Here is a 27,738-nt window from a genome sequence, read left to right as displayed (position 1 = left end):
TATATTTTGGCCATGACTGGATGATAAACCAGTGAGCAGTAACCTGGCAGATACAGGGAGAGTAGAATGTGTTAAAGGCTCCTTTTTGTTCTCCTATCTCAGACTGGGGAGGACAGCACTGTGCCTGAATAGTCAGCTATGTTGCCTCAAGTGGATGTGAACTTCATATCTGCTGTGATCTATAGAGAGGGACCATCACCCTGAGGCTGCCTGTGTTCAGGGTTCTGACTGAACATTGCCAATAGCACCCTGTACCTGTCCGCATCACCGCAAGCCTTGGCATGACTTGTTTTGATTGATGATAACATAGTGAACAAGTTGTGCTTTGAGTTTACAGGGGGTTCTGCTATGACGCACGTTCCAGTAATGCCAATTGGCTATAACAAGACTGACGAATAGGGGAACACTGTTTCTAAAACACAAACTTGTGATGACTATAACATGATGTCACATGAGCGTTTCACAGGGCTTGCCCTGAGCGTGCTCAGTGGTTTAGCACCGAACGAGTCTCTGTGCTGGCATCATACAAACATCGCAATTTCTGTGAGAGTTCAGCACTCTGCATTTTTTTTTGCATATTCAGTTGTGTTACCACAAAATATGGGGACAAAATGACAAGAATATTAGCAGGAAGCATCCTGGTTTAAAAAAATTGTGGGTGGTGAACATAAAAGAAAGGCTAACCCTGGAAGAGAAGCTGGATATTATAAAGTATTTTGACCATAATGAGAGAACATATGATATGGTTCGCGTAACAGGAATAAAGGAGACTACGTTACGCACCATTAGTGACAATGCAGAGAAGATTAAAGCAAGCTGTATTGCTGGAACATGTCTGAGTGCTAACAAATCTGTGAGGTCATGGATGAAGGAACTTGAAGAGATGGAGTGGCTTATAAGTGTGTGGATAGAAGTTCAAATGAAAATGCGATCTGGAGCCATCCTTCTCACCATCAAACAGAAAGCCTTCTCAATTTATGAAGTTCTCACAAAAAAGGTTGAAAATCTTGCAGATGTGCCTGCCTTTAGTGCTAGCAGTGGCTGGTTTTAAGAACCACTATGCTTTTAATAACGTAAAGTTATGTGGCGAAGCTGCCAGTGCAGACAATGGCATTTCCTCCCACAGTAAAAAAAATGAATTAATGAAGGCGACAACCAAATTTTCAATTTGGATAAGTCTGGTTTATACTGGAAACGAATGCCATCAGGAACCTACATTTCTAAGAATGAAGCACACGCTCCAGGCTTTAAGGTGGCAAAGGATCATATGACTGTGCTGCTGGGTGCCAATGCCAGTGAAGACTTAAAGCTTAAGCCTATGGTGGTGTCCCACTCTGCCAATCTACGAGCCTTGAAAGGTTGCCTCAAACCTACTCTAGGTATCAATTTTAAGTCAAGCAAAAGAGGTTGGATGACAGTTCAATTTTTTTCTGACCTTATTGTTGATGTTTTGGAAGATGTTTTTAGAAAATATTGCAGGAAAAATAGTTTGGATTTCAAGATTCTCCTTATCCTGGACAATGTGCCAAGCCATCCTGTCAGGATTCCTGAGCCTTCCAAAACATCAAAGTGCTATTTCTACCCCCATACACAACCTCTCTCCTTCAACCCACAAACCAAGGTGCAACAGCAGCTTTTGAAGCTTATTATTTAACGCGTACACTTAAGAGGCAGATAAGGACAGTGTTGTTCAATTTTATAAGAGTTTTAACATCAGGAATGCAGTTGACATTATCATGGAGGCCTGGGGTGATGTCAGTAAGGATTGCTTGCATTGCAGCTTAGTGGAAGCTTCTCCCAAATTATTTCCAAAATTTTAAAACCTCTGATCTGTCAGAGGAGCTCCCAAGGATCAAAGAAGATTGTGATGATCATGCAAAGCATGTTGGATTTGACGAAGTAGAGAGTGAGGATAAGAGCTGCATGAGTTCCCACTGTGAAGACCTCCCTACAGCTGATCTGCAACAACTTCTTTTGGAGGGGGAAGTGGAAGCTGGAGATGAAGAAAATGAAGCCCAGGCTGCAGTACCACGAAAGCTTTCCACTTCTGTTGTATCTTCAATCCTGGGGAAATTCAGAAGCAGTTGCAGCGCGTGGAGGACACAGATTACAATGCAGAACGCAGCATGGTAGCAGGTCGTGGAATAAGATTTTATTTGGCACCCTAGGAACAGCTTCATGAAAGAACAAAAACAACAAAGCAGCAAAAAAAACTGGATATCTTTATTAAGCCAACCCCCAAGGCAATGAACCATAACCATCCACTCGGGATGAACTATTTTTCACTCTAACCTTGCAACCACAACTGCACCTGAAGGTACTGATGATGATGACGTCCCTCAACTCCTCCATTGACACTAGAGCAAACTCAAAACCTCCTTCCCCATCAAGTCATCTTGATTTTTTTCAAGATGGGTTAAATTTATTTTTATTTCATTATTAAATATGAATAAAACATTTATTCAGACTGTGCTATCCTTTGTGTTAGACTTTTGAGTGATTTTGAGCAATTTAAAGTTTTTTTTGGGAGGTCTGCCCCTAACCCAGCTTTTCCCATAGACGCCGTTATTTTCTTCTGCGCATTTTCTAGAATGCGATGTTGCACAGGAATGCAACTATTGCATTACGGCAGAACCCCCTGTGTTTTAAGAAGCTACTGTTTATCAGCACCTCTCGCAGTCTTTTGTCCAAGGCAGTGAATATGGCAGAAGCTCAGAGGCTGAGAAAGATTGACCTTTGCTGAGATGAGCCTGTAAGCAAGGTGAAAGGCTTCATTTACCCTTTAACATCAGCATTCCACCCATCGGCTCTGCTGTGATCATCTGCACTGTCGGCCAACAGGTACTTTGATGATTTACCAATTCCTCCACGGTTGTGACATCACATATGCCTTCTCTGAGATAAGCTGCCAATAAAGACTGACAGGCCGTGCGGACCCGGAGCTATCGGGTTTAGACGGGTCAAACACCCACCTTTACACTGCCTCTCCCCAGTCCCAAACCAGGATCAGTAAATGAACCAGTGGGGATTTGACTAGAAGATTGTTTTTGATACGCTGATCATAGGGAACGTCTTATGGATGAAGAGCATCCCAACACTGGTCGCCATTCCAGTCCATCCTAACTCTTTGAATAGCCACTGTTATGCCATCAGAAGCATGACAGCCATTTTGTACACAGATTCCATAAACAGAACATGATCTGTTTTCTTCGGTCTTGGTTGAGAGATAAGTATTGGCCGCCTTTGAAGTCACGTCATGGAATCTTTCACATTAAGCATATAATAATTCTTAGAACTCACTGCCACCTAAAACCAAAATCAGCTTTGTATTTAAATAGATATAGCCCCAGTGCAAGTTAGAAAGTGGCGTTAATTCCTTTGAAGTTTACGGCAATTTCAGAACTCAGAAATGATATTGCTAAGAACCTGAGGACGGTGTCAATTCACCATATCGTTTTGGACGTCGCTGTCTGTTGTAATTGTTTTCATTGTAACATAATTAAATGTAAATATTTTATGTTTAAATAATAGCTTCTCAACCCATTTAAACACATTTTGTTTATTGACTGCACTCATCTGGAAGATAGTCATTTTATTTTTTTTTTCAATTTTCTTCATTGCAGGGCACAGCTGATGCTCAGAGAGCGCTGACAGTCGCACAGCTTGTGTAAGTCTTTACCAGGCCTATCTCTGCTTCAGTAGCTACTCTATCAATTTGCTATAAAGTGCCCTCAGATAACACTCATATAAGAAGACCTTGGAATGCAGGTTCACGGTTCCTCGAAAATAGAGTCACAAGTAGACAAGGCAGTGAAGAGCACATTTGGTTCCCCTGCCTTTATTGGACAGTGCATTGCATATAGGAGTTGGGAAGTCATGTTGCATCTGTACACGACATTGTTTAGGCTGCATTTGGAATACTGTGTTGAATTCTGGCCCTCCTGCTATCAGGATGTTGTGAACGTTGAAAGGGTGCAGAAAAGATCTACAAGGATGTTGCCAGGGTTGAAGGTTTCGAGCTGTCGGGAGAGGTTGAATGGGCTGAGGCTACTTTCCATGGAGAGCCAGGGGCTCTGGGGTGACCTTTTATAGAGGCTTATAAAATCATGGGGGGCATGAATAGGGTCTTTTCCCAGGTTGGGGGGGTCCAAAACTAGAGGGCCTAGGTTCAAGGTGAGGGGGAAGGATTAAAAAAGGATCTAAGGGACAACTTCTTCATACAGAAGGTGGTGTGTGTATGGAATGAACTACCAGAGGAAGTGGTGGAGGTTGGTGTAATTACAACATTTAAATTCATCTGGATGGGCGTATGAATAGGAAGCATTTAGAGGGATATGGACCAAATGCTGGTAAATGGGACTAGATTAAATTCGGACATCTGGTTAGTATGGATGAGTTGGACCGAAGGGTCTGTTCCTGTGTTGTAAATTTCTATGACTAAGTAAATGCAGGGGCACTGAAGTGTGAGGAAAGAGGAACTCAGTATAATAAAACCAAATAGAATGGGTGACTTTAAATGGTGAAGAGATTGTTATAGCTACTTACAACCTCAAATAGCCCCATTTCCTCATCAAACTTCTTTCATCCGTATGTTAGACATCCTGGCAATTTGAAATATTTTGCAAATCTACACACAATTAAACAGAAGCTAATTTTCAGTTGTGGTGGGGAGGGGAGGAGAAGGATGAACTGGGATGGGTTGGGTTGGGAGGAGGATGCTTTTTCGTTATGGAGGTTTGAAAGTAACTTCTGCTTTGTTGTCAGCAAGTTTCTCCTGAAATGTTGAGGAGGAAAAATAGTAAAATCTTACAGAAACATTCAGGCTACGTGGGAGTGAGACTAGATAGAGTGAGGGTTTAGTGAATTTAACTTAAAGTGGGAATTTAACTGCTCAGTCTTTCTCATTTAACTCTGAATCTGAAAGTATTGTTAAGTAGGTGTATGCCTATTATTGGCAATTATCTTATCAATCAACTGAAAGTCCTTTGTTCATCTGGTGTGAATCACTGGAGCATGGACCCTTTTGTGGTGCAGTGATAGTGACCTTACTCCTGGACCAGGAGGCCTGGTTTCAAGTCCCACCTACTCCAGAGGTGTGTAATAACATTTCTGAACAGATTGAGAAAAACAGTTTAAATTTTTTAAAAACTGTAGCAGGGGCCCTCTTGTGGTGCAGTGGTAGTATCTCAAGTTCAAGTCCACCTGCTCCAGAAGTGTGTAATAACATCACTGAACAGGTTTTTGAGGAAAAATTAGGATAATCATTGTCGCAGGAAACTAAGTCAAGATAGCTGGTGACACATCAGAATCGCTGTATATAAGAGACGCTTTTGAAAGTACAAGATTAGTGAGGGAGGGATTGTCAGATGATGCAGGACTGTTACGTAACCAAGTAAAAATTGGAGAATTTAATTCCGGTGGGAATTCTATGCATAGTGGAAAAGAGGTATTTTAACTGATGTTTACTGTAACAGGTTAAGCTTGCTGAGTGGGGAGTTCAGTGAAGTGAGAAGGTGGTGTTACTCAATGAGCATCTACTGTGGAGGACTCTGTCTCAGGCCAGAAATTCTGAAACGTGCATTTATAAGGTAACCTTGGTACGAGAAAAATATGTTCATAATAAATACAACAAAAGTATGACTAAGGCTTGGAAGACAGCTCCGATAAGCAGAATGCCATCCTGTAACACGTGGGAAATCGTGGACACTTTACATGAGTCAGACTAGCATGTGTGCATCTACTACCCTCATCGTTCTGGATGGAAGTAGTCATGGGTTCGGAAGATGCAGTTTAAAGTGACTAATACGTTAATAGGTAGAGTTACAGAAAGGAAGGAAGAAATGGAGTTTCAATCAGGGGTTAGTGTGTTTGTGTGTGAATGCACATTGTCAGTAAGATTGGTGAATCATTGGTGTAGATTGACATTTAGAATTATGTTGTGGCTCTTACAAAGATGATGTCAAAGGAAGAGAGGACTCTGTTATATATTCCTTATCACAAAGTTATTCAGGAAACATAGGACTGGGAAAGCAGGAAGAGGGATGGTGGCATTGGTTCAGGAAAGCATTGTAGTGTTGCAGAAAGGGGAATGTCCCAGACGGGTTTAGGGACATATCTGGTTAGAGCTAAGAAACAAAAAGGATGCAGTTCCATTTCTTGGAATAGGCGGGGAGCCAGCAACTAGTGTGAAGGATGCTGAGGAATGAATCTGCATTTACCACAAGGTGTAACCAACATAGAGCAGTTATAGTGGGGGATTAAAGTTTCTGAGGTGGGTTGTAGCTCGGGTTGCGGACCAGGTTGCAGACTTGCTTGCTGAACCTGTGTGTTTGGATGCAAATATTTTGTTATCCTGCTAAGGTAACGTCGTCAGTGTGCCTCTGGTGAGGCGCTGATGTTCTGTCCCTCTTGTTATTTATCCGCCTCAGTTTGCTAGGCTGGTTGGCATTACTTCTGGTTCTGTTCTTCGTGTTTTGTATACTGGGGCCAGTTCAGTGTGTTTGCTGATGGAGTTCCGGTTAAAATGCCAGCCCTCCGGGAGTTCCCTGGCGTGTCTCTGTTTGGCTTGTGCTATTATGGATGTGTTGTCCCAATCGAATTGTCTCTTTCTTTGTCCATATGTATTGAGACCAGTGAGAATTGGTTGTGTCTCTTGGAGGCTACTTGGTGTTTGTGTATCCTTATTGTCAGTTGTCTTCGAGTCTGGCCTGTGTATTGTTTCTGACAGTGCTTGCATGGTATTTTGTATATTAAGATAGTTTTATTGGTTGTGGGTATGGGATCCTTTATGTTCATCAGTAGCTGTTGCAGGGTGGTTGTTGGTTTGTGGACTATCCTGATACCTAGGGATCTGAATAGTCTTGTGGTCATCTCTGAAACGTCCTGATGTACATTAGGATGACTCGTGTGTCGAGCCATGTGACTTCTAGTCACCCTACCGTACACTATTTGGCTCAGGGAGGGGATGTGTGCTCGTGTTCGTTCACGTGGGCAGCACCAACTCTTTCCAACCCTCCAGGTTTAGCCAACTGTAATCATTTTAAAGATCACTTGAGATAGCCTCTGTCCTCACTACCTCCATGTACGGGTTTATAATTCCCACCTCAAGTCAGTACATTTGACCTGCCTGCTCTGCCACTCAATAATGTAATGGCTAACCTGACACTTTACCTTGGTTAATTTCTGTTAATTCCTGCTTGTTACACTTCATTACGAAAATATCAAAGATTGCCCATTACATAGCATGGTGGTAAATTGTCAAACAGCATGTCTTCGCATTCTCGATGAGCAATGCAAAAGGAATCTTCTGTTTATCCGTTAGGAGCCCTGTATTTGGCACATATCTAAATGTCGCGCTGTGTGATACTTTAGTTCTTGCATCTTGTGTGTCACTGAATGTGATGTTGCAGGATGTAGCTAAAAAAATATTCCTTATGAAAATATAATGAAGCCAGAGTCTATTTGGTCAATACTTTGAAAACCATACATATTTTTGTAAATATGTTCCTTATTTTCCAAATAGAGAAAATGATGTAGCTGGAATAGACGTAAATATGGGCTGCCCAAAAGAATATTCCACCAAGGTAAGACTGCACTTTGCTTTCAACCATCACAGCGGATTTTCCTGACTGCAAAGAATTATATTCATGTGATTTGCATTTGGAGAGAGTCTTGCCCCATAGTGCTGCTTGAAGTGTTTGTTACCAACTGAACAAGGATTGCTCATGGCTACACAAAATCAGCAAAGAACTGTGGACGTTTAGAAATCAGAAACAAAATGAGAAATTGCTGGAAAAACTCAGCAGGTCTGGCAGCATCTGTGGAGAGAAAGCAGGGTTAATGTTTCAGGTCCAGTGACCTGTCAACAGAACCAATTTGAGCCAGAAAAAGATGAAGATGGGCTGGTAGTGATGGAGGAGGAGTAAACAGTAGCTAGAGACGGAGTCCAGGTAGAAAGACAAACAGTTGTGAATAGCTGCTAACTGAAAACATTGGTAGCTGACAATGGTTTATGTGTGGTAGCAGTCCATGTGAAGAGCCTGGGGTGTGGGATCAGAGTAAGGACATTGGAGAAGGTGCTTAGGCCCTAAAATTAAAACAGTCCCCATTAGCAACTACTCACCCTCCCAGCCTGATCGTTAGCATCTCCTTTGTCTGTCCATCTCTCTTTCTCTCTCTTTGGGCTCTATCCTATCGTTCACTCCCTACCCAACCCACCTCCCTATTTTCTGCATATAAACTGATGTTTTCCCAGCCACCATCAGTTCTGAGGAAGGGTCACCGGACCTGAAATGGTAACTCTGTTTTCTCCTTCACAGATGCTGCCAGACCTGTTGAGCTTTTCCAGCAGCTTTGTTCTTGTTCGTAAGATTATTGAACTCAATGCTGAGTCTTGAAGGTCGCAGAGTTATCAAGTGGAATATGGGTGTCCTTCCAGCTTGCACAGAGCTTTGCTGGAGTACTGTAGCACGTCTGAGACAGAGATGTTAACCAGGGAACGAGGTGCTGTGTTGAAATAGAACATAGAACAAAGAAAACTACAGCGCAGTACAGGCCCTTCGGCCCTCGATGTTGTGCCAACCTGTGAAACCAAACTGAAGCCCATCTAACCTAAATAATTCCATTATTATTAAATGGCAGGCACCTGGAGCTCAGGGTCATTTTTGTGGACAGAAAGTAGGTGTTCTGCAAAGCGTTTGCCCCATCTGAGCACATCTACATTCTGTCTGCAAAAATGATCCTAAGCTTCTGGTTGCATGTGATTTATTGACAGGTTGATGAAATGAAGAGATGTATGGCAGGCAAAATTGAACACAGAAATGTGAAGAGGTTCACTTGGGAAGAGTGATGAGGGGCCAATCTAAACAAGGTGGTACAGTTTTAAAGGAAATGCAAGAACAGAGAACATGCAACTATAGAGAAAAAAGGGCTTTTGAAGTTAATGGCAATAGCATGCAGGATTCTTGGCTTTAATAGTATGGAGTACAAAAGCAGTGAACTGGCACTAAATGCTTATAAACCACAGGTCAGTCCCAGTGGAAGTTTTGTGGCCAATTCTAGGCTCAACTCCTTAGCAAGGAGGTCAAAGCCTTGGAGAAAGCACAAAGGATATTTGCTAAAATGGAATTGTGGGTGACAGACTTCATACACACACAGGAACTGCAATTGTTCAATTTGGAGCAAAGAAGATGCTGGGAACATTTGAGATATATTCAAGGCATACAGTTTCCAGTAGCAGGATGGTAAAAAGAAACAAACTTGACGACTATTGGCAAAGTTACCAGTTTGAGAGGGGAGGAAATAAACATTTGCACTGAATCGGGAATGCACTGCCTGAAATAGCAATAGAAGCAGATTGAATAATGATTTTCAGAGGGAAACTGGATGATACTGAAAGGTGAAAGTTTGCAGGGCCATGGGAAAGCAGCAGAAGAGTGGGAATAATTGGCTCGCTCTTCCAAAGAACTGCGGCAGATACAATTGGATATATCATCCTATGGTGCACTATAATGCCTTATTTTGAGGCTTTATAAGGCTCTAGTTAGGCCCCATTTAGAATACTGTATCCAATTTTGGGCCCCACACCTCAGGAGGACATACTAGCCCTGGAGCGTGTCCAGCGGAAATTCACACGGATGATCCCTGGAATGGTAGGTTTGACGTATGATGAACGGCTAAGGATCCTGGGATTGTACTCATTAGAGTTTAGACGGTTGAGGGGAGATCTAATAGAAACTTACAAGATAATGTATGGCTTAGAAGGGGTGGACGCCAGGAAGTTGTTTCCATTAGGCGGGGAGACTAGGACCCGTGGGCACAGCCTTAAAATTAGAGGGGGTAAATTTAAAACTGAAATGAGACGACATTTCTTCAGCCAGAGAGTGGTGGGCTTGTGGAATTCATTGCCGTGGAGTACAGTGGAGGCCGTGACGTTGGATGCCTTCAAGGCAGAGATCGACAAATTCTTGATCTCAGAAGGAATCAAGGGCTACGGGGAGAGTGCAGAGAAGTGGAGTTGAAATGCCCATCAGCCATGATTTAAATGGCGGAGTGGACTTGATGGGCCAAATGGCCTTACATCCACTCCTATGTCTTATGGTGTTATGCACCACCTGAACAACAAAGCCACTTATTTTGTGATCAGTTAATGTCATAGTTTATAGCAATTGTGGTGCAATATCTCTTGTGGACCTCTTATAAGATTTGAAAATGCATTTATCAAGCATAGTGCCTGTCAGATGTAAAGTACGGGGCTAAGATTTTGCTAGTTCTCTTGCCACAGTACAAATGGAATTGATCAAGTCAGTGCCAGAGATTGGGGAATCTTAAACATAAGGCAACGTTGTTCGAAATGCATACTCTCGTTTGCTCGATCCTTTACACTGACTCAAGATGAATTTCTTCCAAACCAGGCCCTACACTACTTGTTGGAAGTTACAAGGTTCTGCCGATGACACAATCTCGGGAAAGCTGTGCTAAATGCCCTTGTTTTCTTAGATATATGGGTACTTTGGTGTACAGTTTTAAAGTTCATTTTGTCAAAAAAGTTATGTTTTTTAAATAGCTAGTTTATACACCAACAAAATTTAAATAATTCAGTCTATTTTTTATTGAACTGATTTTCAGTTATTTTAAATGGGTTAGAGGTTACTCATGACAGTTACAACCACTCTCAAGATGTTTAATGTGGTGTGTTGTTATCTTTAGCCACTTTCTTATGAATCCAATCAGCTTTTGCCAATCCATTGCTCTTCAGTAATGGAGACTTCGAAAACATATGGCAATAATAGCATTCAATTAATTTATTCTATTCCTTGTAAAATTGTGATCCACTGAAATAGCTTTGGTGGATTTTAAACTCCTTGAATAACTGTATGTGATTGGTAGAATTTGTGCAATTGCATCCACAAATGCAGTGTTTCTGAACCAATGGGACATGTAGGTGGGATGCCCAATTTCAAAACTAATTGTTAAAAATTGCAAAAAAAGGCATTTTTGCGATATTGCGATATTAATTGTTTACACTTTTGTATGTGAACAATTGAGCAAAAAGGTTATGAAGAAACCACAACCTTGTCCTTGCAGAATGCTGAGAGGTCTGGATAGAATGGACTTGGGAGAAGGTGTTTCCACTAATGGGAGAGACTAGGACCCCAGGGCACTGACTCAGAGTGAAGGGATGACTGTAGAACAGAGATGAGGAGGAATTTCTTTAGCCAGAGGGTGGTAACTCTCTGGAGCTCATTGACACATAGTGCTATGGAGAGCAAGTCACTGAGTGTATTTAATACAGTGGTAGTTAGAACATAGAACTTAGAAAAGTACAGCACAGTACAGGCCCTTTGGCCCACGATGTTGTACCGTGGAATAATCCTTATCCAAAAATAATCTAACCTACATTCCCCTCAATTCACTGCTGTCCATGTGCATGTCCAGCAGTCGCTTAAATGTCACTAATGTCTCCGCTTCCACAACTACCACTGGTAAACTATTCCATGCGGTCACAACTCTCTGGGTGAAGAACATCCCTCTGTCTCCTCTATACCTTCCTCCTAACACCTTTAAAACCATGACCCCTCGTGGCAGTCAATCCTGCCCTGGGAAATAGTCTCTGGCTATCGACTCCTACCAATGCCTCTCATTACCTTGTACACCTCGATCAGGTCACCTCTCCTCCTCCTTCTCTCCAGAGAGAAAAGTCTGAGCTCAGTCAACCTCTCCTCGTAAGACAAGCCCTCCAGTCCAGGCAGTAAACCTCCTTTGCACCCTCTCCAAAGACTCCACATCTTTCCTATAATAGGGCGACCAGAACTGGGACACAGTATTCCAAGTGTGGTCTCACCAGGGTTTTGTAGAGCCGCAGCATAACCTCGCGGCTCTTAAACTCGATCCCCCTGTTAATGAAAGCCAAAACACCATATGCTTTCTTAACAACCTTATCCACTTGGGTGGCAACTTTGAGGGAGCTATGCACTTGAACACCAAGATCCCGCTGTTCCTCCACATTGCCGAGAATCCTGCCGTTAATCCTATATTCAGCATTTAAGTTTAACCTTCCAAAATGCATCACTTTGCATTTATCCAGGTTGAACTCCATCTGCCATTTCTCAGCCCAGCTCTGCATTCTGTCAATGTCTCGCTGAAGCCTGCAATAGCCCTCGATACTATCAACGGCACCTCCAACCTTTGTATCATCAGCAAACATACTAACCCACCCCTCAACCTCCTCATCCAAGTCATTTATAAAAACTACAAAGAACAGAGCCCTGTGGGACACCACTCAGCACTGACCTCCAGGCAGAATACTTACCGTCTACAACCACTCTCTGCCTCCTGTCAGCCAACCAATTCTGAATCCAGACAGCCAAATCACCCTGTATCCCGTACCTCCTGACTTTATGAATGAGCTTGCTGTGGGGAACCTTATCAAATGCCTTGCTGAAGTCCATGTACACCACATCCACTGCTCGACCCTCGTCAACCTGTCTCGTGACTTCCTGAAAGAACTCAATAAGATTTGTAAGGCATGACCTACCCGTCACAAAGCCATGCTGACTCCCTTTAATCACGCTATGCTTTTCCAAATAGTCATAAACCCTATCCCTCGGAGTTCTTTCCAAAACCTTGCTGACCACACACGTAAGACTGACTGGTCTGTAATTTCCAGGGATTTCCCTATTCCCTTTCTTGAAAAGAGCAACAACATTTGCCTCCCTCCAATCTTCTGGTACGACTCCCGTGGAGAGTGAGGAAGCAAAGATCTTCACCAGCGGCTTAGCAACCTCCTTTCTCGCTTCCCGGAGCAACCTTGGATAAATCTGGTCTGGCCCCGGGGACTTATCAATCTTAGTGTTTGCCAAAATTTCCAGCACATCAACTTGCTCAATATTGATCTGTTCAAGCCTCTTTTCCTGCTCTTCAAAGTTCTCATTCACAACAAGGTCCCTTTCCTTAGTGAAAACCAAAGCAAAACACTCATTTAGGGCTTCCCCTATCTGCTCAGACTCCACGCACCAGTTCCCTACGCTATCCCTGATCAGCCCTACCTTCTCCCTGATCATTCTCTTATTCCTCACGTATGAGTAAAATGCCTTCGGGTTCTCCCTAATCTTTCCTGCCAAGCCTTTTTTGTGCCCCCTCCTGGCCCTCCTCAGTCCACTTTTGAGCTCCTTCCGAGCAAGCCTGTAGTCCTCTGACGCTGTGCTAGACCCTTGCTTCCTCCACTGTACGTGCGCTGCCTTTTTCTTTTTGACAAGAAGCACCTCTGTACCCGTCATCCAAGGCTCCTTAATCTTACCTCTTCTTACCTGTCTAAGAGGAACAAATTTATACATCACTTGCAACAACTGCTCCTTAAACAGCCTCCACATGTCTGCTGTGCCCTTCCTGTGGAACAATTGCTCCCAATCTGTACTTCCCAACTCTTGCCTGATAGTGTCATAGTTTCCTTTACCCGAGTTAAATATCTTCCCCGGTAACTGCTCCTTTCCCTTTCCATGGCTACAGTAAATGTGAGGCTGTTGTGGTCACTGTTGCCAAAGTGTTCTCCCACCACAAGATCTGACACCTGATTGGTAAGGTGTTGAAGGATTTCAGAGACAAGCCATGAGAATGGGTTTGAGAATCATATCAGCCATGATAGAATGGCAGAGCAGACTCAGTGGACTAATGGCCTAATGCTGCTCCAATACCCTATGGTCTTCACATATCTTTGTGAGCAAGCCTTCTCTGCCATGGCAGCCATAAAAACGAAGGAAAGAAAATGCCTCCAACTTGAAGCAGCTCTTTGAGTCATTGACGTGCCAGTGAAATGCATCCAACAGCTTTGCACTAGTGATTAAATCATTATCTTGTTTTGTTTTTTAAATTTTTTTTACAGTTTAGCAGTAAAATATATTTTCAGCAAAATCATTACGATTTTTAACATCCTTAAAATTTTCCATGAGTGGTTAACATGATGCTAAAGTGCATTCCTTTACAGTATGGAAACATTTTTAATGCCTTGTTGTGCATCTGAAATGTGGCTTTACAATCAAAGTAAACATCTGCCCACACGGAAATGAAATAAAATACAGTCAATTTACTTAAACATGAATTTAAATAACTGCATATTCTAGGATTGGATTGGGAGTCTGAAATATTGAAAATATACAGATTGTGATTATAAATCGGCCATAGTTGTGACTTTGTAGGTGAACATTGAATGTTCAGTTCGTTACATTATACGGCTGCCAATGGGTGTAGAATTTTAAATTCCTTAGAATTAGATTTTGAATTTCTAAAACATGCGCGTATGGGACACAGTCCATTGGCAATGTTTACACAAGTCCTAATGTTTGAGACCACTCATGAAGTTCCTCTCTTTGCTTTCTGATTGCATTCTGGCATATTATTTGTAAACAACGGAGATTGCACTTGCTGCCTTATTTCTGAGACCAAAATGCTGAATTTAACATGCCATAATATCACCTTGCCTTCAGAGGCAAGAAAGATAAAATTTGCATTTATATAACCACCTTTTCGCAGAGTAAAACACCACATTCTTCCAAGATGTTTCAGAGAGACCACTTCTTTAGGAGGAGCTTGGAATCCACTGAGGCATTTGAACTTCATAGGAGCTGTTCGGGATGCCTGGGTTATTACCGTGGCTTGTTTATTACTCACAGTATGTTCTCTTCTAATGTAAGCAGCTTTGATACCGCTAATCTCTTTGTTTTGCTCTGTATTTGTATAGGGTGGCATGGGAGTAGCGCTGTTGTCCAACCCTGACAAAATTGAAGCTGTAAGTACTTACGATGAATTCTTTCAGTTGTTTGTTGTCAGTCTGTAAACTAATAACTAATTTGTTTCTGAACATACAGTTGTGGTTTATTGAGGGCATTTAATATCTGTGTTTCAAACTACCTGTGAGTCGTATCTCATCACGTAGTTCAAACTGTAAAGCTTGCTCAGATTCTGTTTCATCATGGGAGGGAGAGGGAACTCTGGGTTATACTCAGGGATTAAAGATCGGAAGAAGTTCAAATGAAATTTGACATGGATTGGTTGGGTTTGAATGGCTGTTTCTGGATTCTGTTCAATTCCTTTTGTGTCACAATAGTGAAGGGGGTTTCACATTGTATCCAGTAAAGGGACACGTCCAACTGTTAAAAGATTTTCTGATAGAGAAAAAAGTGAATTTGTTGGAGACAGCTAGGGCTTTGTTTTTATTATGGTGTGTCAAAAAAATGTTGACAAAATGGCTCTTGGCTAGTCAGATGCCGAAGGTTGTGATGGTTAAAGTCCACATGTCTTCTGTTATTTAAAGACAGAAATGGGACACCAAACCTGCTGAAATGTTAGTTACAGTAGTAATCAGTAAAGGCAAAAATGCAACATTCTCAAGATGTTTCAAAGTGGACACTCGTGTGTACACAAGGATTACCTGACAAAGATTTCCTCCATTGAGAATGTGTGAGTGAAATTTATATTTAAAGAAGATGAGTTAGAACACAGAACAATACAGCACAGGAATGGACCCTTAGGCCCACAATGTTGCACCAAACAAGGCGCCAAATTAAACTAATCTCTTCTGCCTGCCCTCGGTCCGTATCGTTCTGTTCCTTGCATGTACATGTGCTTATCTAAAAGTCCCTTAAACACCCCAAACGTATCTGCCTCCACCACCACCCTTGGTAGCGGGTTCCACACTCCTACCATGCTCTGTAAAAAAAAAAGTTGCTGCTCTTACCTGAGTTGAACTTTTCCCCTCTCGCCTTAGTTTTGGACGTTTCAGCTTTGAGGAGAAAGATTCTGACCGTCATCCCTATCTCTGCATCTCATAATTTTAGAGACTCCTATCAAGTCACCCCTCAGCTTTTGCTGGTCCAGAGAAAACAACCCAGGCTTTTCTAGCCTCTCCTTATAGCTCATACCCTGTAATCCAGGCAGCATCCTGATAAACCCCCTCTGCACCCTGTCCAAAGCCTCCAGATCCTTCCTGTAGTGCAGCAACCAGAATTGAATGCGGTACTCTTACATGCAGCCTAATTAAAGTCTTATAAAGCTGTACCATGACATCCTGACTGTTGTACTCAGTTCCCCGACCAATAAAGGCAAGTATGCCATATGCCTTCTTTACCACCCTACGTACTTGTATGGCCACTTTCAGGGAGCAATGGATTTGAACACCTGTATTCTTCTGTACATTATTGCTGTTCAGGGTCTTGCCATTATCTGTGTACTTTATCTTAACGTTTGACCTCCCAAAGTGTAGCATCTTGCGCTTACCTGAATTAAATTCTATCTACCATTTCTCCACGCTTACCTGCAACTGATCTGTATCCTGCTTTAACCTTTAACAACCTTCTACACTACCCGCAACTCCATTGATCTTTGTATTGTCTGCAAGCTTACTAACCCATCCATCTACATTTTTGTCCAAGTCATTTATATATAACACAAACAGCAGAGGTCCAACTGCAGACCTCCAGCCTGAAAAACACCCTTCCACCACTGCCCTCTGCTTTCTATGGACAAACCAGTTCTGATTCCAAGCAACCAAGTCACTGTGGATCCCGTGCATCTTAACCTTCTGGACGAGCCTATCATGGGGGACCTTGTCAAAAGCTGTACTAAAATCCATTCAGTCAACATCCATTGTTCTATTCTCATTGATTGCCTTTGTCACCTTGAAAATTTCAATTGTTAATAAGACATGAACTGCCCCGCACAAAACCATGCTGACTGTCCCTAATTAGCCCATGCTTTTCCAAATGTGCATAAATCCTATCCCAAAGAATTCTCTCCAAAGCTTTCCAACCTCAAATGTGAGACTCACTGATCTATAGTTTCCTGGATTATCCCTATTTCCCTCCTTGAACAGATGAACAATATTAGCTACCTGCCAGTCCTCCAGGACCTCTCCATTGCCCAGCGAGGTTACAAAGATCTCCAGTCAAAGCCCTTGCCTCTCACAATAACCTGGGGGATCTTTCATGCACCTTTCATGACCTCTGGAGTTCCCACAGTAGTTTATAAGCAGTGACATCCTTTTTTTTTGCAAAGAAGGAAAGAGTGATAAAATATGAAATACAATGCACTGATGTAACACACTGATACTCCTCCAAGTCACTCACCATCCTGACTTTAAAATGTGTCATGTTCCTTCACTGCTCCTGAATCCAAATCCTGGAACCCCCTCCTTAACTGCATGGTGAATAAACTCACACCAAATGGACTGCAGCAGTTCACCAACACCTTTTCAAGGGGCAGTGAGGGATGGGCAATAACTGATGGCCAGCCAGCAATTGAAAATACACTGTGGATGTTACCGAGACTGGAGAGTTTGAGTTATGTGGAGGAGGCTGAGGAGTAACCTTATAGAGGTTGATAACATCATGAGAAGCACAGATAAGGTGAATAGCCAAGATCTTTTTCCCAGGGTAGGGAGTCCAAAAACAAGAGGGCACAGGTTTAAAGAGAGATGCGAAAGATTTAAAAGGGACCTGAGGGGACAGCTTTTCACTCAGAGGTTGGTGCGTATATGGAACGAGCTGCCAGAGGAAGTGGATACAGTTATAACATTTAAAAGACATTTGGATAGGAAAGGCTTTGAGGGACATGGGCCAATACGGGCAAATGGGACTAGTTCAGTTTAGGAATGCTGGTGGGCATGGATGAGTTTGGCTGAAGGATCTGATTTTGTGCTGTATGACTCTATGACATTAAAGTCATTAGGTATTACACTCTCTTGAAGGAGCCCCATTTTTAATACAAGAACGACTTAACTTACGCCAACAAAAATAAAGAAAGGATTAACATGTCTGTACGAGTTGAGGCTCATTTCTGTAAAACTTGAATAACTAACCTAAAGTAAGGGCTGATGTGTTCCCCTCACCAAAGGCACACTGACTATTACAGCAGCAGTTTAACTGGTCCCATCAACCAAGAATAATGGCATGTTGTTTTTGAGATGAAAGAGGTATAGAAACAATATTGATAAACAATGTCTCTATTAAAATAGAACAACCTCACCATCTGTAATCTGAAACAAAAACAATGTAATGTTACCTGATAACTATTTATAGCTTGATGTAATATAGATTAGTAATTTTACATGGACAAATTTACTGCTTCTGGCTGTTTTATTTTGGAGATTACAGATTAGATCAATTGCATTAGGAACAAATATTGGTTTAATAATTTATAGATGCTTCAACGATGATTACCTGGGCCAGCACTTTTGAGGAATGCTCCTTCAGGGATGAAAATTGACAGGCCTGGCTTCCACAAAAATAATGACAGGATTAAAAAAAGAGAGAGTTGGGGCAGTTTTTGCAGTGCCCTGAGCGACATGGGCTGTGGTGAGATTTGTGACTAACTCGAATGAGGAATCTGATAGTCAGCCTTGGCATCAGGAGCATCTGGCTGCATATATCCACTGAGACAGAGTGGTGAGTTTTCTGCTGGCCAGGGTCAAGATACCAAGTTAGGGGGATTATTGCTTGTTAAATGTTTCGTTGGCGGCAAAACTCGCCTCGGTAATGTTCAGCTTCCTCTCTTACCAAATGTGCCGAACAAACCAGGCATCGAGAGTTCTCAACATGAAACTCAGAACAGGTAATTGGCGATTTCTGCTCACTGCTGGAAGTGGCCTCCACATTGGACAGTAGGCATCAACTTTTTAGGGAACACACTATGGGCACCAGCTACACGGACCCCCACAGTTAAAGAACAAACACCAGGAGGTTATCAGAAAGGCATGGTGTTGGTCATGGGAGATTTTAATCTACAAAACATTGGAAAAATCAGATGGACAAAGGTGGCCTAGATAAATTAATAGAACAATTTTGGGATAGTTTCTTAGAAGGGCACTTTTTGGAACCAAGCAGTGAGTAGGATATACTAGATCGAGTATTTGTATAAAGAGAAAGGATTCATTACTGCCCTTATAGGAAAAGTGTGTGGCTGTGATCATAAAATAATTGAATTTACATTCAATTTGAGGGCGAAAAGAGTGAATCCATATTGGTTTTTTAAACTTAATTAAAGGCACTTATACCTTCATGAAAGCAGAGCCAGCTGAAGTGAGCTGGCGAATTAAATATAATTATGCAAAGACAGGTGACAGGGCAGAAGATTCAATAATATGTTTGAAAACAAAGCTACGAATGACTAAAAGTAAAAAATTGAGTACAACCAAAAAATAGCCAAAAATAAAATCAGAGTTTCTGTAAATATTTGAAAACAAAGTTAACAAAGTGAGCATTGTTGCAATAGAAAATGAATCGGAAAATAGGTAAAAAGGAAATGATCTGAATGTTTATTTTAGAAAACATAAGTACGGTAACATAGTTGTTTCTGCAAAGTCAGGAATTGAAAGGGAGGTGGAAATGATGATCACCAGGAAATGGTACTGAGTTAATTATTGGAATTCTAGCCTGACAAGTGCCTGGGTTTGGTTGGCCATCGTCCCTAAACATTAAAAAGAGTGGCTGGTGAAATAATTGATGCTTTGGTTCTGATTTTCCAAAAACCCCGGATTTGGGCACAACTCATTAGACTAGAAGATAGCAAATGTAACTTCTTTGTTCAAAAAGGGAGGAAGGGAGACGGAAAACTAGGAACAGCTGTTAGCTTGATACCTGTCATAGGAATATTATTGAAGACCTAGCTGGGCAGTTAGAGAAGTTCAAGGGAATCCGGCAGAGTTAATGTGATTGTAAAATGGATATCATATTTAGCTAATTTGCTGGAGTTCTTTGAAAATGTAACATGTGCTGTGGCTAATTGGGAATCAAAGAGTATACTGCATTTAGGTTTCCAGAAGGCATTTGACAAAGTGATACATCAAAGCTTAGGGGGCAGCACGGTGGCCCATTGGCTAGTACTGCTGCCTCACAGCGCCAGACACTGGGTTCGATTCCACCCTTGGTCAATTGCCTGGATGGAGTTTGCACATTCTCGCCATGTCTGCGTGAGTTTCCTCCCATAGTCCAAAGATGTGCAGGCGAGGTGGATTGGCCATGCTAACGTGCCCATAGTGTTCAGGGATATGTAGATTAGATGGGTTACAGGGATATAGGTCAGGGTGGGATGTTCTGAGGGTCGCTCTAGACTTGTTGGGCTGAAGGGCCTGTTTCCATACTGTAGGGGATTGTACGATTCTATGAAAGCTGATTATGGAACATAAAGGCTTATGGAACATAAAGGCTTATGGAGTGGAGGGTTCTATACTGGCTAGCTAACAGGAAGCAGACCATAGGCATAAATGGATAATTTCTTTTTGGCAAGATGTAATGAGTGGTGTGTCACAGACCTCAATGCTGGGGCCTCAACTTCTTACAATTTATACAAATGACTTTGATAAAGGGACCAAGGTATGGTTGCTAAATTTGCTGATGATGTCAAGGTGGATAGGAAGTAAGTTGTGAAGAGGACTTGAAGAGGCCACTGAGTGATATACATCGGTTGAGCGAATGGGTGAAGATCTGGCAAATGTAATATAATGTGAGAACGTTAGAAATTGTCAATTTTGTCAAGAAGAATAAATAAGAAGCGTGTTACCTAAATAGTGAGAGAATGCAGAGCTCTGAAATCTAGGATCTTGATGTCCTAGCACATGAAACACAAAAGGCCAGTACGCAGATGCAGCAAGTCATTAGCAAAGCTTATGGAATTTTATTCTTTATTCTGAGACAAATTGAATACGAAACTTGGGTGCTTATGTACTAGATGAGAAACCAAAAGAGCAGTGGATGCTGGATTTGCTGGAAAATCTCAGCAAATCTGGCAGCATCTGTAGAAGGAATGCTGAGCTAACATTTCAGGTCCAGTGACTTTTCATCAGAACGCTGAGTGGGCAGGTCACTTTGTGAGAATGTTGGACAGGCGGAGGTTATTTCCTAGGAGGTTAGAAGTATAAATGAAGCTTAAAACATTCAAAACGACTTGACTGAGTGGATGTAGAAAGAACACTTTCTCGTGTGGTGGAATCTAGGGTGGCAGGTTACTGTTTTTCAAAGTAAGGGCCCTAGGATGAGGTGAATTAATTGCCGCAGAAGGGTGAGAGTCTTTGGAACTCTCTTCTTCAGAAGCTAGTGGAAGCAGAGCCTTTGAACCTTCTTAAGGCAGAGGTGGACAGATTTTTGGTCATCAAGGTAGGTGGGAGGTGAAAGATTATCTGGGATGTAGAGTTGAGTTGTCAGTCAGATCATATTAAATGGTGGAGAAGGTATGAGGGCCCATGTGGGCTAGTCCTGCTTCAACCTGCATGTTTACAAAATAGCACAAAACATTTTGTGCGGAGAGATTCTGAATATCAAGTCAGCAGAATCCCTCCACACCGCTCAAAGCTGCTCCAGATTAAGAATAGCAGTGCCTTCACTTTGTCTCCATTGAGCTGTTCACTCCATGATGAATGCCCTACCTCCCATAACTGTTCAATAATGCAGAGGCTTCAGGTGGTTTGCAGAAAGATGGATGACCCCCAACCGCGATCAGAGTAAGACTGACCTTGTAAATAATTTCCCTGGGCTAGGGATATCGCCTTATGTTTTTCTCATCCCTTGGAGGTTATGCCATAAATCAATTCAGACAATAGTTCCAGTCACAAAATTAAACAGCTTCTTCCTGGCTTCCTTCTGAATCTTCGAGTTATTAATTGACGTTGTTTCACTGGAAGTCAGAAAGATTTGACATTTACATGGTAACCTCAGTGTCCATGAAAGAATCTGCTGAGATGTCCTCTCTCTCAGTATGAAAGCTGTCCTCTGCATCGTTATTGGGTAATTGCCAACAAATCTTTGCAGAATATCTCTCAACTTTGTTTATTTCTCTCAAAGCTAGTTGTATTAAAATGTCATATCCATTCGTGTTTTAGTCAAAAAGCAGTGGGAAGGTGTGGCAAATTATGCTTTCTAAAATAAATCCTGTCTGTACTGAGCAATGTTATTTGGTTAAGGGAGCTGAGCCAGGCCACAGTATGGAAGCAGACAAATAGGAAAATGGGGAATGTAGTAAATTTAGGATGTTATGATGTGTTTTTTGAAGTTCTTTCAAGTATTTCATATCTTTCAACTAGTTTCCCATGATGATGGGCTGTTATTTTTCTGGAGCCAAGTTAAATGGTTTTTGTTTAGAAAGAGCACAAGGTAGAAATTTCTCTCTCTGTCTGCCTGTCCCTCCCTCTCTCTCTGCCCCTCCCTCTCTCTCTCTGTCCCTCCCTCTCTCTCTCTGTCCCTCCCTCTCTCTCTCTGTCCCTCCCCCTCTCTCTCTGTCCCTCCCCCTCTCTCTCTGTCCCTCCCTCTCTCTCTGTCCCTCCCTCTCTCTCTGTCCCTCCCTCTCTCTCTGTCCCTCCCTCTCTCTCTGTCCCTCTCTCTCTGTCCCTCTCTCTCTGTCCCTCTCTCTCTGTCCCTCTCTCTCTGTCCCTCTCTCTCTGTCCCTCTCTCTCTGTCCCTCTCTCTCTGTCCCTCCCTCTCTGTCCCTCCCTCTCTGTCCGTCCCTCTCTGTCCGTCCCTCTCTGTCCGTCCCTCTCTGTCCGTCCCTCTCTGTCCGTCCCTCTCTGTCCGTCCCTCTCTGTCCGTCCCTCTCTGTCCGTCCCTCTCTGTCCGTCCCTGTCTGTCCGTCCCTGTCTGTCCGTCCCTGTCTGTCCGTCCCTGTCTGTCCGTCCCTGTCTGTCCGTCCCTCTCTGTCCGTCCCTCTCTGTCCGTCCCTCTCTGTCCGTCCCTCTCTGTCCGTCCCTCTCTGTCCGTCCCTCTCTGTCCGTCCCTCCCTCTCTGTCCGTCCCTCCCTCTCTGTCCCTCTCTCCTCATCTCTGTCTCTCTCTCTGCCTCTGCCTCTGCCTCTCTCTGTCTCTGTCTCTGCCTCTCTGTTTCTGTCTCTCTCTCTCTCTCTCTCTCTCTCTCTCTCTCTCTCTCTCTCTCTCTCTCTCTCTCTCTTCATTTGAATCTTTCTTTTCCACCCTTTCTTTCACTTTCTGGACCTTTTGCTGATTTACAGAGTTTCTGATTCTGCATTACTTCATCCTTTTGTTTAGATTGGCTGGACACATACATCATTGCTTGTCCTTCAGAGGGCACTATGTCAACTTCCTCTCCCATGAACAGTAATCCCCTGCCCAAAGCGTCACGGTAATTAAATAGTCTCTCGATCTGACAACGTTGGCTGCAGTGAAATCTGTTGCTATGTAGTTAAATTTGGTGAAGGTTGGCTGGGAAGGCATCTAATCCACGGTCTTTTTTTCTGTGCGAAGTATGCAGCTGGTTTGTTCTATCAAAATAAATGAGCTTATTGCTAGTGTTATCTTTTCCATGATTGCAATGTGCGGTTAAGACAGAGTGGCACAATTGTGTGGTATTTGTTGAGCACCTTGTTCTTTGAGTATCGACAAATAACAAACTGCAGTTGCCTAGGTGTCTGAAGGACACTGACTGTAGTTGGCAGACCTGAGCGCACAGTCTAGGCTGGTATTTCAGTGCACCATAAAGGTTGGGGGGTGCTGACTTTCAGATGAGATGTCAAAAAAATCATCACTTGAATGCAAAACACACCATCCCTCAACAAGCCAATTTTTAAAAAAAAAATGACAGGCTATCTGGTGATTTGTGCGAGATCCCCTCTGTGTAGTTTGCCTCACATTGCAGTTACATTTCAAAAGCAATTCGGGAGTAGTCTGCAGGTCTGCCAGCCACGGTTACGGAAATCTGTTAGCTTCAGCAGAGTTTGGAAAGGAAGTTCTCCTCCTCCAAATGTTTTTCTTAAAAGAAACCTAAATCTGGCAGCAGGGGTAGAGTTTCCAACACCACCAACCCCCAGTTTGGAGTGGAGTCTACCAGCATCGGCACTTAGCTTCCTTGTTGCTGCTGCTGGTGACACAGAAGGAGGGATCCCTGTGTTTGTGGTTTGAGTGGTTGCAGTGCACAAGTTACAAAGACCTTCTCTGAGTTCTGCTGATGCTCTGGTTATTAGCAACTCACTGCTTCATTGCTAGTTGGTAGGATGATAGCCTTGGAATCAATACAAATGATCAAGACACTGGGTTGCACGGTGGCTCAGTGGTTAGCGCTGCAGCCTCACAGTGCCAGGGACCCGGGTTCGATTCCAGCCTCGGGTAGCTGTCTGTGTGGAGTTTGCACATTCTCCCCGTGTCTACGTGGGTTTCCTCCGGGTGCTCCGGTTTCCTCCCAAAGCCCAAAGATGTGCAGGCTAGGTGGATTGGCCATGCTAAATTGCCCATAGTGTTCAGGGGTGTGTGGGTTATAAGGGGACAGGTCTGGTTGGGATGCTCCAAGGGGCAGTGTGGACTTGTTGGGCCAAAGGGCATGTTTCCACACTGCAGGAAATCTAATCCGTATCTGGGTGAGGGTGAGAGAGAGAGAAGTATGAACTGGTGGAGGATGAGTTCATATCAGCCTATGATGTGTGCTGTTTTGTTACTGGAATCAGGCATCTCTGTTGCTTCTTCCTGTGAGCCTTACCTCTCTGAAGCTGCAATTCCCCGTTGGTGGGTAGGAAATGGTGAATTCAATTGGGTTTGGTGTTGGATTTTCTGTTTAAAAACTTGCTATGTTTCATAAAAAGTCAAAAAAGTTGCATGAAATCTCGGTCAGAGGTTCTCACATTGCTTATGCTTCTGTTGAATCAGAATTTGATGCTTCCCCTTATGAATGATGTTGTTGGAACATCAAAGAAGTAGTATTTATTTAAAAGTTACTTATCCCTAAAACTGCTTGTTTATGTTCTTTCATTTATTTAAAACAATGTTATTTTCCTCACCAAAATCATATTATCTGGTTTGTTGATATTGAGACACTCAACTAAGGTAAAGTCAATAATATTTACAAATCTTTGTAACACTCACAAATAGTAAGAAAGTGATGGGAGCCAATGGTCTAGTGGTATTATCACTGGACTGTTAATCCAGAGACCCAGCTAATGTTCTAGGGATAACAAAGTTTGGAGCTGGATGAACACAGCAGGCCAAGCAGCATCTCAGGAGCACAAAAGCTGACGTTTCGGGCCTAGACCCTTCATCAGAGAGGGGGATGGGGAGAGGGTTCTGAAATATTATGGCAGAAATTCAAGACATATGCATAAGAAGCAAAACTTAGTTCTCTGAATTCAAATGAATGAATCAAAGTGGAAATAAACTTAGTTTTAAAAGTTGCCCATGTGCAATTTGCTTTGTGAATTCCTAGGTTTCTTAATGTGTGATATGTACCTGTATAGCAGACCAGACTTGAGACGTACCAGGTAGTGGATGTGAGAGGGTCGTAGATTTGAAAGTAAGCTTTAGTTTTGCTTGTTCTTTGATTTACCTCAGGGTTTGGTGCAGTGAATGTTTTGGCCTTGTGTTCTGAAGCATTGGCTGGTTCAGACCACTGGAATTCAGTTTAGGAGAGAAACAGTGTTTCTAATTGTTGCACTGTGTGGGAGATTAATTTAATTTACCCTGAGGGTTGACGGGTCCAGAAACAAGATTTTCAGCTTTTTGCTTTGTGATTTTACACAGGGAATGTACAGTACTTCTGGCCTCGCCAATCCATATGTTTCCCCCATTCCCCTATCAGCACTGAGATCACTATCTGATGATACATTCATTTCTGTTTGGCTTCTTCTGGCTTTTGCTATGACGCTACAAGTATTTTGTACTTTCCAAAGTTCCTTTTGGTTGCTCAGTTCTACAGTGAGTGTGTGGCAGGTGTTGAAGGACATTTTTGCCAACTTCACAACTTCTGCACAAACCCATTGATCCCAGACGTGGTTGCAGATGTAGACAGTCCCCTTGGATTTCAGCATGACTTGGGGAATGACCAGAGGGTGTGCTCTGAGCCGCCAAAGATTACAGATGTCAGAAATGAATCTTGTTTGATGAAGCTAAAGGTACATCACAGTGGGTGCAGCAAGTGTCCTGGGCTAGTAATTCAGAGCTCCCAACTAATGAAAAATTCATCAATTAATTAAATAAATTAAAGTCCTTTAGTGAAAGAAATCAGCCTTCAGATCTAAAACAGATGATTGACTCAACCACCCACTGTAAAGAATTAGCAAATCTTCTGAAAAACAAGAGTTAAGGGGGTGGGACGGTGAATTTAGTGTTTACTTGTGCCAGTGTCAGCCAGCTTACAACAAGGATATAATAATTTGGCCCCCCTGCCCCCAGCAGCCAGTTAAAAGCATGGTTACTGGTGCCTGGTTCTGATTTGCAGGAATCACAAAGCTATTCAGTTTACCCTCTTAGAGCCTAGAGCAGATAAAAATTTAATGCAATTATCACTAATGGTATTAAACTAATTTTACACATTTTGCTTCACTTTCAGATCTTATCCACTCTCGTCAAGGGAATTTCAAAGCCAGTGACCTGTAAAATTCGAATTTTACCATCTGTAAGCATCTCAGTGTTTTCTCATCCTCTTCTTCCTCAACACCTAAAGCGACTGGCATGTTCACTTTTTTTCAACTAATAGAAAAGCTGCAGTCATGCAGTCGTCACTAGTCTGCTATGCCAGGCAACTGGATTTGCGACCCGGAAGAAGTGAATTCAAATCCGACCATTCAGTTGAAATCTTTATTGAAAATTAGGAAATAGAAAAGCTGGAATTATTTAAAGTGAGGGCAAAGCTTTTGAAGTGCTTTTTTTTTAGAAAGAAAAAACCCCAAATGCTTCATTAATATTCTTTGACTCGCATCAATATGGTTGCCTCTGGGCTGCCTTCTGAAGTATGTGAGCAATTTGCTGAACTGCATTGGATGAGGAAGAAGGTTGAACGAGCTCTCTTCAAAAACAGTGATGGATCAGCAATGAATATCAACCGTACCAGTGGGGCCTACAGACAAGAATGACGAAACTACAGGCTTCTATTCAAGTTCAGCCTTGTATCTCTCAGAACCTGCTCAAATGCTTTAAAGTGCAGCATTCTTCCTTGTTCACAATCAAGAATAACAACCTTGGCTGATTTTCAGCGTGAAGTTTACTTATTTGAGAGTACGTCAGCCGGCTACTATGCAAAGGAGGCTCTGTTTACCTTCCCCTCACAGTACTGTCACTATGGCCGCTTATCTCTGAAGCAGCCCTCATCAAAATCCCCTCTCAGGAGTGAGGAGCTCCCTGGTTTTGTACAAAAAAAGGGGCAGAGTAGCAATCCAGTTGCAAATCCTCAGAAAAATCTGACCCAACACATTCAAAATCCAAAAAAAAAGCTGCATGTAGAGGAGCTCACAGTGTGGAAGCAGGCCATTTGACCCAACAAATCCACAGTGACTGAAGAGCGTCCCACCTAGACCCACCCTGTTTCCAGCCAATCCCTGTAACACTGCATTTAGCATGGCCAATCCACCTAACCTGTACCCCTTTGTATATGCTCTGTCAGTATTGCCAACTTTGAAATGTCTACACTTTCATTAAAAGATGCTTTTCACTCTGGTACTATAACCATGACGAATGTACCTGTGTGATCATCATTTACTGTTCATGTTATAACTATCTCTCCAACTATGATACCTACATTTTCTTTAGATACACCAGAAAGGAAATTAGAAATGAACTCAGCAGCAGATAGCCCCAGTGAGTGTTTGATCAGAACCACTTCCAAAGCTGCCATTTTCTAACCAGCAGCTGAATATTTTTAATCAGTAAATGTTGTTGTTCTCCTTCGAGAACGCCCTCAGGATGATCCTAGGAAGCTGAGCCTATGAGTATCGTGTAAAGGAAACGCTCTTCAACTATCTCCTACTATTACCTCAATAACCTGGCTAAAC

At 42.6% G+C, this 27,738-nt stretch overlaps 1 protein-coding gene across 1 annotated transcript in view; it reads left to right on the top strand.

Annotated features, from left to right (window-relative positions):
- Nucleotides 1-27,738, top strand: part of dus2 (dihydrouridine synthase 2) — an 88,395-nt gene that overhangs the window by 17,902 nt on the left and 42,755 nt on the right. The window contains exons 5-8 of the mRNA XM_048546884.2: nt 3,624-3,667; nt 7,523-7,583; nt 14,735-14,782; nt 26,301-26,366. Coding sequence (XP_048402841.1) covers nt 3,624-3,667; nt 7,523-7,583; nt 14,735-14,782; nt 26,301-26,366 — 219 coding nt within the window. The remainder of the gene's footprint in view (nt 1-3,623; nt 3,668-7,522; nt 7,584-14,734; nt 14,783-26,300; nt 26,367-27,738) is intronic.

This window comes from Stegostoma tigrinum, chromosome 16 (genome assembly GCF_030684315.1).
Source record: "Stegostoma tigrinum isolate sSteTig4 chromosome 16, sSteTig4.hap1, whole genome shotgun sequence".
Taxonomy (NCBI): domain Eukaryota; kingdom Metazoa; phylum Chordata; class Chondrichthyes; order Orectolobiformes; family Stegostomatidae; genus Stegostoma; species Stegostoma tigrinum.
The sequence above is the reverse complement of the archived record's forward strand: the minus strand, read 5'-3'. Positions and strand labels throughout refer to the sequence as shown.